Genomic DNA, 13,335 nt, shown 5'->3' with positions numbered 1-13,335 from the left:
TTCCGGTCATGCGGTGGGGGACACGAGAAGTGCTGGCTCAGCTCTGCCTCGCACTAGCTGTGTGTTCTTGAGCAAGTCACTTGCCCTCTCTAGGGAAAGGAGGTTTAAATACATGCTCCTTCTATAGGTCCTTTTATGTAACAGCACAGACATTAAGAACATGGCTTCTAGTGTCAGAGAGACAAGAATTCAAGTCTTGACCTTGCCTCTCCCAGAGGCCCTTGACCTCGGATGTCCCTTCACTTCTCTGAGTAAAGCTTCCGCACAGACGGTCAGAGATCTTGGTGCCATCCTCAGGGGCTGCAGTGAGCAGAGGTGGGTAGGCATGTTGTTTATACTAAAAAGCTCTATGCAAATGTGTAACCATCATCGTATCGTTATTATACCCCGAGCCTCTGTGTCCCAGGCTCTCTGAGCACGATGTCCGCTGCTCCCGCCAGCAACGGGGTGTTTGTCGTCATCCCGCCCAGCAACGCCAGCGGCCTCCGCCCACCTCCACCCCTTCTGCCCACCGCCATGTGCCAGCCTCCCGGGAGGATGCAGTTCGAGGAGCCACCGCTGGGGGCGCAGACGCCGAGGGCCACTCAGCCGCCGGACCCGCGGCCCATGGAGACATTCCTGACCGGGGAGCCCAAAGCTCTAGGGGTAAGAACAGCTTCTGCGGACAACCGTTGTGAGGCGAAGGTGCTGGGCAGGGAGGGAGCGCCCCAGCCCTGGAGCATTCACGCACACCTTGGAGAAGGGGCAGTTGATAGATACTTAGGATTCAGTCCTGCACCAGACAGACAAGGACCCTTCCCCAGTAGTGCTCAGAGAATAAATCAGTTAACAAATGACTAAGATAACTCCAAATAGGGTAATGAGGTCGAAAATGATGGATGGGGGAGGGGCAACACTAGCAGGAGTGGACAGGGAGGTCTCTCTGGGGAGATGACATTGAAGCTAAAACCTAGATGCTGGGCTGAAGCCAGCCAAGGGAAGACCTGGGGACAAGGGCTCACCACGTAGAAGGAACAGCAAGTGCAAAGGCCTTGGGTGGGAATGAGTGCAGCTTGTTCAAGGGTGAAATGGAAGGTGGACATGGCTGGAATGTAATGAGCAAAGGAAGGAGGGGGATGAGATGAAGTTGAGGTGGTAGCCCAGGGCCAGCTCTGGGCTGACAGTCCATGGAAGATGGCCTCTAAGATCTTCTCCAATCTCAGATGGCCTGGAGATATTGGTCTCTGGAAGGAGATAAAATATTAGACAATTGATAGTTACATGCACGTATTCATCTATATATACATGTATAGTGTCTTCAGTGTGTCCCTTGGCCTTAGTTTCTCCAAGTGGAAGATGAAAACATAGCTTATGCAGTGGTGATGATGATGATGGTTATGATGATGGTGATGGTGATGAGCATGATGGTGATAGTGATGATCATAGTGGTGATGGTGATGATCATGATGGTGATAGTGATGATCATGGTGGTGATGGTGAGGATGGTGATGATGATGGTGATGGTGATGATGATGATGATGATGATGATGACAGCTCTCATTTACTGAGCACCCCCTGAGACGTGCACACCCTGTGCCAAGGAATTTGCATGCATTGTCTCCTTCCATTCTCATTGCCACCTTGTGAGACAGGGATCCTAGTTCCTAGTTTCTGACAGATTAGGAAACTGAGGCTTGTCAAGGCTAAATCACTGGCCCAAGGCCACACAGCTGGTAAGTGGTATCCTGTACCTGAGGATGACCTGACTGTAAAGTTCTACTTTCAACCTCACTGCTCTGTAGCATGAAGGAGCTTTGGCTTGAACATTCTGGAATTTAGGATTCTACACTAAACGCTGCACCAAGTCCATGGGTGCATGAAGGGACTAGAGATAGTGAACAAAGATGGAGTCATCAATTGCTGGAATCCTGAAACCTCAGAGCAGACTCTGGGAACCGATGACCTCCAGAGGCATTTGACAAGACAAACACAAATTATTGAAAAGAATAAAAGTGGCAACTACAGATAGATGTTAGGGAATGTCACTCAGGGAGAAGACTGCCAGCTTTAGAGTTACCTGGCCTGCCACTTCATAGCTGGGAGACGTCAGACAAGTTACTTAACATTTCTGAAACTTGTTTTCCTAATCTCCAAAATTAGGATAATAGTACCTACCTCATCATGTGAGGGTTCAATGAGATAATGGCCTTGGGGTGGGAATGAGTGTGGCTTGTTCAAGCATGAAATGGAAGGTGGACATGGCTGGAATGTAATGAGCAAAGGAAGGAGGGAGATGATAAAACACCCAGCACATTGCTTAGCGTAGACAGGCATTCGGTGACCAGCAGCTGGTGTTTTGTGAGGACTAATGGCTGTAGCGGTGGTGGTTAGTGGCAGAAGAAGGACCTGCCGAGAAGGAAAGTGGCATTGGCAGCTGGGACACCACGCCCCATAAGGAAGCTGAGAAGATGAAAGACACGCAGCCAAAGAGAGAACAGAAGGGAGAAGATTCGAGAGGTCATGCCTATAAATATCCAAAGTCTTGACACTCATGTTAGAAAGACATATATGTTCCACATGACCCCAGAACATGATTCTAGTTGTTCACAGTCAGAACTACCCATAAATGGACCACGCAGGTTTGGGTGGTGAGCAGCTAGTCATGGAAAGAGTCCACTTAAAAGTCAGGAGCTGGAAAGGGCTCCTGGATCAGGCAGAGGTTGAATTTAGGGGCTTCCCATGTCCCTTTCCAGTCACTTCTAGAATTCAATTGTTACCAAAAACATTTGGAAGAAATGTGGCAGAATTTACCAGAAGCACACATATCCTCATCCTTGGGAAAAACCATCCCACTTCCAGGCACGGATCAGTGGGGTGCCAGGAAAACAACAAACAATAAAACCCAAGTCCAGATTTCAGCTGGATGGGAAGCAGGTCCAACACGCGGCCGGGATGGCTCAGAGATAGACGCTCAGATGAGAAAGATGCTCAAGGTGCTCTTCAGTGCAGGCTGTAGGGGGAGGAGGAAGGAAAAGGTGAGGCATTCAGCGCAGGAAATGCTGTGTCATTGAAATGAGGGAGAAGAAAACCAGGTAGCAACACACAGCGATGCTCGCGACGCGTAGGTCAGAGCACAAAGCAGGATGCAAACCCGTTGAGACAGGGAAAGAGAAGGGTGGGTCCCGCAGGCGGTGGGGAACTGGCTTTCCTTCTTAAAATGGTCTTTTATGGCTGTTATAACGATGTCTCCTCAAAAGAACCAGAGTTTATTTCCGAGTCGCTGACCGTTCGCGGGGAGAGCGCAGGGCCGGGCCGCGCTCTCCTCGGCGGCCGGCAGGGGGCGCTGTGGAGCTGGCCCCGCCCGCCTGGCTGAGCCGCCGCCGCTCCCCGCAGACCGTCCAGATCCTCATCGGCCTCATCCACCTGGGCTTCGGCAGCGTGCTGCTCATGGTCCGCCGCGGCCACGTGGGGATGCTCTTCATCGAGGGCGGTGTCCCCTTCTGGGGAGGAGCCTGCGTGAGTGCCGGGGCCATCTGGGGGGCCGTGCCCAGGCTCGCCTCTCCCCTCTGCGCCCACCCCTGACCACATTCTCCTGGGCACAGCTGCCCCTAGGCGGGGTCCTGAGCCTAAATCTAACTCCTACCGGCAAACTCTCATCATAAACCTGAGCCAGACTCCACTCCAAGGTACGAAAAGCTCCCAACAAAGAGCCTAGCACAGAGAAGGCTCCCAAAAAAGATGGGGTAAAAGGGTTGAGGGCAGGGGATAAGGACACTAACCACCCGTGTTACCTGGATCCTAAGCCTCACCCCGCATCCAGACCGGGGCCTGCAGAAACCCATCAGTTCCCCCTCATGGGTCCCAGCCCACCATTGAGCTCCGTGCCCTGGGAGTCTGACCAGCTCTGAAGCCCCTGAGCCCATTCCTCTGCCCATACCCCAGCCAACCTGGCTGCCTACCTCTGCTGGAGAATCAGGGGAGGGCATGTTATAATATCCAACAGGAAGACAGCACTTCAGCGTTTATAACGTCGCTGTCTGCACCTGAGCCTCCCAGCCCCCAGGGGAAGCACAGGCTTTGGGGTCAGGCCAGTGGAGTCTGAATCCCAGCTCCACTGGGTGGTACCACGAAGTCCTTTAGGCAAGTCACCCAGTCTCAAGCCTCAGCTTCCCCATCTAAGAATCAGGTCCCTAGTTCTGGTCCTGCTTTGAGGAAATCAAGAGCTAATGCTCTTGATTGGCTGAGAGCCAATCACCAGCCCTTGATTTTGCAGCAAATGGTGGCTATTACTTGCAACCATTCCCCGTTTAGAGAGAGTCAGAGACTTGCCTGAGAGGGACCTCCCTCGAGTGAGTGGTGGTTCCCAAACCCAGGGCACAGTGACTTCTTCCCCTGTGCCACGTGCCTCCAGCAAGAGCTCGGAATCTCCAAAAGTGGGTCCCAGGAAGGCCAAAGGAGCTGACACACAGCTAGAGCAGGATGGTCGCCTGGCCATGCTGCAGAGAGAAGCTCTGGTCTTTCAAATAGTCCTTAGTGACCCAAAGTTGGGGGAAATGTCGGCAAATAGGAAGATCTAAGGGAGAAATTGCAACAGGGAGAAACAAAGGTGTCACTTTCTTCTCTGAGCTCCCTCCTGGCAGGCTGTGAGCGGAAATACGTATACCCGGGTAAAGATTTCAAAAATGGTGGAAGGAGAACAAAAACCCTGCTTTTCAATTATGGAGGACATCAGCATCTGGAGACCCTGACAGGGCGTGTGTGAGCTCCAACATTTAATCCTTCAGCTGGGTCTTCACATGGCTGATCTCCTGGGACCCCCGAAAGTACACATGGATTATGCATATTTTTCTAGAGAAAGGGTTCATAGCTTTCGTCAGATGTTCCAAGGAGTCCTTAGTTGAATAATCCCAAAATCCTAGGAAAGAAGGATAAAATAGGATAAGAAGGAAAGAGGCAAGACAGCTGGAGTGTAATCCCAGCCAGGCCTCCTCTGTGTGACCCGGGGCAGGTCACTGCCTCTCTCTGGGGCTCAGCTTCTTTGTCAAAGAAACATAGTGTCTGTCTCCAGCCCTGAGAGCTGGACTCTGAATCTAGCTTCCATCTTGACATCTCCTCTTGATGTCCAAGAGGCAACTCTTAATGTATCAAAATTAAACTCCTGATCCCTACCCTGTTTCTCTACATCCCCCATCTCCTCATCTCAGCAAATGGCACCTCCATCCATCCAGAGGCTACAACATCCCAAGTCATCCTAGACTCTTCTCTTGCCCACTCCACGTCCATACCACCAGCAGGTCCAGTCAGCTCGCCCTCCCAGGCAAAGCTTGGAATTGTGCACATCTCCCCACCTCCACTACCATCACCCTGGTCCACACCACTGGGACAGCTGTAGTGGCTCCTTCCTGGTCCTGTCTGTCTCCATGTAATCCCAGGTTCTCCCCGACAGACTCCCACTGGCCTCTCCATGTGGTCTGTCCCCATGGTCTCTCCAACATGGCAGCCAAGGGCAAAGATGGAAGCTGCCAGGCCTTCTAAGCATTAGGCCCAGAACTGGCACCACTCCCGCTGCATTCTTTCAGCTAAGCCACTCGCAGGGCCAGTCCAGGTTCATGACACGAGGCAAGTGCCGAATACATGGGCGCCATGATGCGGGGTTCATTGGGAGCCATCTTCGGAGGCCAGCTTCTGAGCCAGCCTCTCCCACTCCCCCCAGCCCCAAATCCTCACATGTCCTGTGTCCTCTCCTTTGCATCTCAGCTCACAGAGCCCTTACCTGACCATTCAACCTCAAGTAGCCCCAGTGATTCCTTATCATTACAGCTCCTGTCACTACCACCCATACTTCTGGATGTTTGTGCTAAGTGTCAGTCTTCCCCAGCTAGAACAGAAGCCCCATGAGAGCAGGGATCTTATCTGTCTTGCTCAACTCTGTTGTGTTGTTGGCACATACCTGCTGCTCAGTGAATGTTTGATGAGTGAATGTTTGAAGGAACAAAGCCTTCCCTAGGAGGCTCCGATGATAGGATGAAAATGAACACATTCATCTTGCAAGCTACAGCCCTAGTTCCCTGGACAGTGGCCCCTGGTAACCAGGGGACACCCTGACAGAGAGATCCCAGAGTGTCTAGCCAGGAGGCAGAGAAGGTGGCAGCCAAGAGGCTACCCTCGTCTCCCTAATACCCACGGCCTCGACAGAGCCCGGGCATGGTGTGCCCTGCCCAGTGTCCCAGCCGAAGCCTCACTGGGATCCCCTCTTCCCCACACAGTTCATCATCTCTGGGTCCCTCTCAGTGGCAGCCGAGAAGAACCACATCAGCTGCCTGGTAAGTCTGAATGGGAGACCCAGGGGCAGAGGTGGGGCCACAGCTAGATTCCACTCCACTCTGCCTCCAAATACGCTCACTCGTTTGGCTCCTTCAACAAGCATTTCCTGGGGGGCCTGCTGAGTGCCAGGACAGGACAACACCCAGACGGCCCAGATACACTTTCGAAATACACTACAGGGCAGAAAGGAGGGTGCACAGATGAAGTGGTAATGGTCATTCAGAGAAAGAGGAGATGCAAGAAGCCCTCCTGGAAGAGGAGACAGCTAAGCGGCGCCTTGGTGGACAGGCAGGATTTAGAATTACAGAGGGAAAAGCATGGGAAGGCAAGGAGGGGTCATGGGCAGGGTTGCTACGGAAACCATGTATGGCTCTGTTTGGCCAGGGCAAAGGTCTGGGAAGGGAAGTGGAAAGAACTTAGACGGAGAGATGTGGTAGGTCCAGATGGTGGAAGGCTCCGGCGCCTTCTGCGGGTACCAGGGAGAAGATAGAGGCCTTGAACAAGAGAGTGTTTCACGTCCCGCAGGGTCAAGTCCTTGCCTCGTGGAGCTTACATTCAGGTGTCTGGTAAGACATTCAAAAAACAGACTACCAAATAAGATAGTTACAGAGAGTGAAAAGTCTAAAAGGAATCCCATGGGATAGTGTGAGTGATTCTGCTCAGTTCGGACATTCAGTGCGCCCTGAGGAAGTGTCATGCAGCTCACTGTTCCGAGGGCGGCCACCACAGAGGAGCCCGGGGACCAGCATCCCAGGCCGGGAGATAACGTGGGGAAGAGCCTGGGCATAGAGGTTGCAGAAGGGGCCAGGACGCTGGATTACAGCAGACAAGAGGCCGGGTGGAAGGAGATGAGCTAGGAGGGAGAGGTGGGGAGATGACTCAGGGCTGGAAGCGGAGTTTGGGTCTGATCCTAAGGGCAATGGGAAGTCACGGAGGGTTTAAGCATGGGAATGGTTGGCCTGTTTACATTCTTGAGAGCTGTCTGGTTCCTGGGTGGAGAATGGATTATAGCAGGGCAGGACTGGCCACGGGGGGCCCTCAGTACCAAAGCCAATGTCCCCCTAGACTGTAAAGTCCAGGAGGGCAGGAACCTGACATGCTCTCCCCCATGCTCACAGCTCCTCTGACAGTGCCTGGCGGGCCGCAGGTGCTCAACAGAAGTCTGTTGGATTAATTAATCAATTAATTGATTTCCTGTGAGGCTGCTCTGGTCTCAGTGACCTCCTTGCTGTCATCAAAAAAGAAAGTCAGGGGTCTTTGAACCTGAGCAGGTCCTGCAATCCCCACCCACCCATGAGTGGTGCCCCCTTTAAGGCCAGGGCTGTTTACCCAGAAGGCTTCAGCTACTGGGTCAAAAGAGCATCAGGTTCTGGCTGCATGGGCAGGGTGACCCCTGAGTGGTCACCTGGACCACCCGGGGATCCACTTGCCCTGAAGCCCTGGGGCTCCAGGTGAGGGCTCGGCCCACCCCAACCTCAGGCTCCCAGCACCTGCCTCATCTCTCTCCTGCCCAGTGGCCTGCCAGGATCTGCAGTGCCTTGCTCTGCTGGGACCTTGTGGAAATGACTCCAACTCCTCTCTAAGCCAGGCCTGAGTGTCCACAGCAGAGGGCCTGCCCCGAACCCGGCCCCAGGGTTCAGGGTGCCCCTGCAGGGTGCTCAGCCTGGGCATGGGGGCACAGTAAGCGGTGAGCAAGGAGCCTGCCACAAACTCCACCCAGAGAGGCCATGACAGAGATCGGGTCCTCTGCCTAGCAGCTTCTGAGAAGATGACAAAAGGTAAAGGAGGCCATTCTCCTGAGGTCCTGGGGAAGGATAGCAGGAAAGGAGAGGGGTCAACAAGAACACGGGCACGCGCGTCAGTGCGGCCACTGCCCCCAGGCCGCAGAGGGCTGGGTGTGGGAGGCTCAGGCGGGGATAGCTGTTGCCTCTTATCCTTTCTCCTTCTCCTCACCTCTTCCTTCTGCTCCTTTCCCTCCTTCCCTCTCCCTCCTGCAGGTGAGAAGCAGCCTGGGGACCAACATCCTCAGCGCCATTGCGGCCTTTGCCGGGACGGCCATTCTGCTCATGGATTTTGGTGTCACTAACTGGGTGTGTGTCAGACACTCCACGGAGTGGGTAAACTTGGAGAGTGAGGAGCCATATCCAGGAGGTGGGGGAGGCGAGAGTTTGCAGCACCAGGAGGCCTGGGCATTAGCGGGGCCTACCAGTCCCAATAGACCCCATGAGTATATTGACCCTACCCCAAGGATAGATGGGAGGCAGCCTGGTAGAGCAAACGGGAGGGCACAGGACGGGCAGCAGGAGGGCTGGCCCCAGCTCCAGCTCTGCCGCCAACTGGCTGTGTGACCTTGCATAAGTTATTTTCACTCTGGGCCCCTTTCCTCCTCTATTCTAGAATTCCCGTCTTACCTTGACTGTGGGTTTTTCATCCCCAGGATGTGGGCAGAGGCTACCTGGCCGTGCTTACTATCTTCACCATCCTGGAGTTCTTCATCGCAGTCGTCGTCACCCACTTTGGGTGCCAAGCCACCCACGCTCAGGCCAACGAGGTGAGAACTTCCACCCCATGCCCACCCCCAACCTGGGCCTCTGAGGAAGGCTGTTGGCTGGGAAGACTCTCTGCTTCCAGCCCCTCCCGTCTTCCCTCTAGGAAGCCATCTGGAGGGACTGGGCTGCCATGAGCTCCAGGCTCTTACATATGGGGAACCCAAAAAAGTCTTTGCTTTTTTAGGAAAATACATAGGACTATTTTCCTCATGGCCACTAAGGGGGCGCCAGCACCAGTGGACTAGCTGCTCTGTGAGCCTTGATGCAGAGCAGTGATGCAGGGGACCAAGGAGAGGGCTGTACTGGGATAAGTAGGACTTCTCCAGAAGTTCAGGGGCCATGAGGGAGACAGGGGGCATCAGAAAGGGGCAGCATGACTCAGGTGGAAATTGAGCTTAGTTTCCAAAAAACTGGAGGACTGTGAAGATGGAAGGGGGGTGGAGGAGGGTATTCGTGGCAGGGGAACCAGTTGGAGAAAAGCCTGCCTTTGGCAGGAAAATGCAGGCCGTGGCGTGGCATGCTGCTTCGGAGGTGGCTTCGTGCAAGATGGGAGGTGAGGCTATCGAAAGTCTTTGAGCAGAGAAATAAATGCTCAAAGGGGAGAGTGAGTAGAGCGGGATTCGGGGAAATCAAGAGGGTTTGTCCGCTGTTAGGGGTGGAGGGGCGGAGAGGAGGGGCTGGAGGCAGGGAGGCTGCGAGGGGGCCAGTGCAGTGATATGCAAGCCCGGAACCAGTGCTGGGGCAGACCAGAGAGAAAGAACTCCAGAACTTTAGTTCCTAGAGAAATGGGACTTTCGTCTGTTTTCTTTACTGCTGTACTCCCAACGCCTGGGTCATAGTTGGCCCCAGTAAATATTTTTTGACATTAGTTGAACAGGTGACAGTTCTGAGTCACCCATTCAGACTTGCAGAATTCATTACGAGGGCACTGTTCTCAGAATCCCCACAAGGGGGCACTATTGCCGCACCTCCTTCATTGCGCCAGCGCCCTCTAGGACCGTCACGGGGTTTTCTTTTTCTTTGCAGCCCGTCATTTTCCTGCCGAACGCCTTCAGCACAGACTTCAACATCGCCAGCCCGGCAGCCTCTCCACCCCCTGCCTATGACAATGTGGCATATATGGCCAAGGAGTCGTCCGAGTAGATGGTCACTCTGGCCCGCTGGAGTCCAGCCTTTCCCCTGTGGGCCCAGCCTCTCCCCACCCCGACCTTGATAATGGAGGGCAGCCTGCCACGCCCCCCCCAATCCTCACGTATTGTGGCACGCGAGTGAGGTGTTCCCCGGGGACGTCTGTCCCACCCAATTCTTGCAGTGGTTTCTGTCCTAAAAGAGATAGTTGATGTCAGAGGTGTGTGTCCCTCAGCTCCCTGGCCCCGTCACCCCTCTGGATATGCCCCTGTGTGCTGCTCTGCATTTCTCTCTGCTCACTTGGGGAAACCCTGGACCACTGAGAGACGGGTTTGAGGGCTACCCTGACCCTCAGGCCTTGTGAAGGTCATTAAGCTCAGAAAGCCCAGAATCTCCAGAAGGGAGTACTGAGTCCAATTGCTGAGGCCACACAGTCGGCAGTGGCCTGACCTTGGGTGTTTGGGCTCCATGACCAACTCTGTCCTTTGTAATCTGCTGCCACATCATTGGGCTCCAATTTTCCCACCTGGAAACTAAAGTGTTGAACTAGATGACATATAAGGGCCTTCCAGCTCCCCTGGGCTCCTTTGAAGTCCTGGGTCTAAGTCAGGTGTTGTCCCCCCACTGCCTCCGGAAATGCTCATTTTCCTTATCTGTAAAATGGTTGGTATTGACTCCGGCCCTTCCCAGCTCCCAGGGTTGGGGAGGTTGCAGGGGAGAGCAGAAGCCAGCGCAGTGCACCTCGGTCAATACCCACAGGTGCACAGCGATGGTGGCCCCTCCTCCAGGAGGCTCAGGTGCCCCCTGTGCCTTTCAGCACCCCCTCCCACTCCCCCAGCCTGAGGAGCAAGGCTGGCCCTGAAGGTTACCATGAGCTGGGCTGGGTCTCCAGGCCAAGGAGACACCCCTGATATTCAGAGACCCTGGCAGGTGGCTCGTCTCGACCACACCACAGAGGGAAATAAACAGCGTGGCTTACATTTTGAGCTGGTCTCATTGCAATTACTTTTTCTTTTTAACTTCAGGAGCTTCGAAGGGTTGTCCCTTATTTATCAAAAGACCTGGGTAACTGTCCCATTGTCACAGCAAAAGGGCATCTCTGAGTGCTGGGCTCTGTGTGGAGTGATCCTTACACTTGTTCTGTCCCCACCTGAGCCCAAATAAGCAGGCATTCATATCCCCTCTCTACAAGTGAGGACCCAGAAGCTTGAAGAGGTTAAATCATGTGCCCAAGGCCACCAAGCTAGTAAGAGGCAATGCTGGGATTTGAACCCAGCTCCATGTGACGGGAGAGTCTGTGCTCTTAGTACATGGCTCCCAAGTCCAAACCCAAGTACCTTCCACCAAGCCCTTCCCCTCCTTCTTCCTGATTCTTCATCCCAAAGACTGGGACAAGACTGCATTCCTCAGCACCCCCACTTCTTCATCTAACAAACTCCTGCTCCTCCTTCAAAACCCTATATTAATATTGCCCCTTCTGTGAGGTCTTCCCAAAGAGGGGTAGTTGGCTAGGTGGCTAAGTGCTATTCAGCCACAGAGCTGGGACGAGTGTGGGGCAAGCAAGGCCCCCTTTAAGGAGCCACTTGCTCCCAGCGTCTTGCAAGTGCAGAGTTGGGGTGGGGCATACAACAAGCTTTGGCTTTCAAAATTGAGAGAGGAATCTTGAGGACTGAGAGCTGAAAGTTTAAGACCACAAAGTCTAGAGTTGGGGGAAACAAGTTTTCAAATTTTAGACCAGTTTTCCTGCCACATGTAGAGGAGATTCGAGACGTTACTGAACAGAGGGGAGATGTGTGGAGAGAGGGAGGGAGGAAGGAAGAACAAGGAGGAAGAGAAGGCATAGCGCCTGGCTGGGATTACCACCATCTGGCGCCTGTAGACTGAGTCCCTCAGGAGGTGTGGGGGCCAAAAACCACAGATCAATTAGGAGGAATTAAAGAGCTGGATGCTTTTTCATTTCCCAGGCTGGAACCTAAGGAGACTGCAAGAGATGTCCCTAGAGATGCCCTATGTCCAGACAGCAGGGAGCCAAAATGTGGAGTAGATGTGGCTGAGGGCTGTGCCCATGACACAACACGAAGTTCTACACTCCCATGTGGATATAAGTAAAAGCATCAGAAAGCTTTCTGTGTCCCCAAGGGGGAAGCAGAAGAGGCTGAGTGAGTTGAAGTTCAACGTGGATTGCATGGGACTGTAGCTTTAGAGCAAATAAGAGTGGAGACAGGGGCCACCAGGGAGAGACCAGCAAGGATAAACTACACCTCCAGAGGCCATGAAAGATCACAGCTTGGGGATTAGAAGTCACAGGAAGTGACTGAGTTATCCTTAATTGGCAAAATTAAATTCTCCGCCACGTAACTACCATGAAGAAGAAAAAGAGTTCTGAAAACCATAACACATTACTAAGAGACATTAATGAAGATCTAAATAAATGAAGAGATATACCATGTTCATGGATTGGAAAGCTCAAAATTTTGTTAAAATGCCATTTATCTCCAAAATGTATCTATAGATTCAATACAATCCCATTCAAAATTCCAACAGTTTATTTTGGGGGAAATTGACAAGCTAATTCTAAAATTCACATGCAAATTCAAAGGATCTAAAATATTCAAGAAAAACTTAATGTTGGACTTAAACTACCAGATTTCAAAACTTACTATAAAGTAATAATCTCCAAGACAGCATAGTTTTAGTGCAAAATAGACAAATAGATCAATGGATTAGAAAGCCCAAAAACAGACCCTCACATATACGCTTCACTTGATTTATGACAAAGGCTCAACAGCACATCAGTGGAGAAAAGATGTCCTTTTCAATAAATAGTGCTGGAACAAATGGATATTGGTATAGAAAAAAAATGAACCTTAATTCCTACATCACACTATACATAAAAATTAATTCAAGATGGGTCATAGACCTAAATTTGAAAACTAAAACACGCTTCTAAAAAAAATTAGGAAAATATCTTTATTACTTTGGGATAAGCAAAGGTGTCCCAAATTGGACACAAAAAAACACTAATAAAATAAAAGATTGATAAATTAGGGTTTATTAAAATTAAAAACTTCTGTTTATCAAAAAACACCATGATAAGTGTGAAAATACTCCACAGACTGGGAGAAGATTTTGAAATACATAATACCTGATAGAGGACTCATACACAAAATGTATAAATAACTCCCGAAAATAAATAAGAAAAAGAGAGACAACTCTATTGAAAATGGGCAAAGAACTTAAACAGACACTTCACCAAAAAATGATATCTAAATAGCCAATTAGTGTGTTCAACATCATTACTCATTAGAGAAATACAAATTAAAACCACAACGAGATACCACAACAAGCCAAAATG

The 13,335-nt window shown here is 51.8% G+C and overlaps 1 protein-coding gene across 1 annotated transcript; it reads left to right on the top strand.

The window, feature by feature from the left end:
• Positions 1-405: 405 nt before the first annotated feature.
• Positions 406-10,966, top strand: MS4A15 (membrane spanning 4-domains A15). The gene is made up of 6 exons (XM_004437433.2): positions 406-645; positions 3,373-3,495; positions 6,246-6,302; positions 8,301-8,393; positions 8,741-8,854; positions 9,879-10,966. The coding sequence occupies exons 1-6, from the start codon at positions 421-423 to the stop codon at positions 9,993-9,995; spliced, it is 729 nt and encodes a 242-aa protein (XP_004437490.2). The 5' UTR covers positions 406-420; the 3' UTR covers positions 9,996-10,966.
• The last annotated feature ends 2,369 nt before the right edge of the window (positions 10,967-13,335 follow it).

This window comes from Ceratotherium simum, chromosome 34 (assembly GCF_057802395.1).
Source record: "Ceratotherium simum simum isolate JZ-2026a chromosome 34, ASM5780239v1, whole genome shotgun sequence".
Lineage (NCBI taxonomy): Eukaryota > Metazoa > Chordata > Mammalia > Perissodactyla > Rhinocerotidae > Ceratotherium > Ceratotherium simum.
Note: the sequence above shows the minus strand (reverse complement) of the source record. Positions and strands in the feature narration are given on the sequence as shown.

Bases quoted from the DNA above. Each gene is read 5' to 3' on its own strand.
- MS4A15 (XM_004437433.2), top strand. From the start codon at position 421: ATGTCCGCTGCTCCCGCCAGCAACGGGGTGTTTGTCGTCATCCCGCCC. The intron at 3,496-6,245 runs GTGAGTGCCGGG...TTCCCCACACAG, and splicing joins CCTTCTGGGGAGGAGCCTGC to TTCATCATCTCTGGGTCCCT. The intron at 8,394-8,740 runs GTGTGTGTCAGA...TTTCATCCCCAG, and splicing joins ATTTTGGTGTCACTAACTGG to GATGTGGGCAGAGGCTACCT.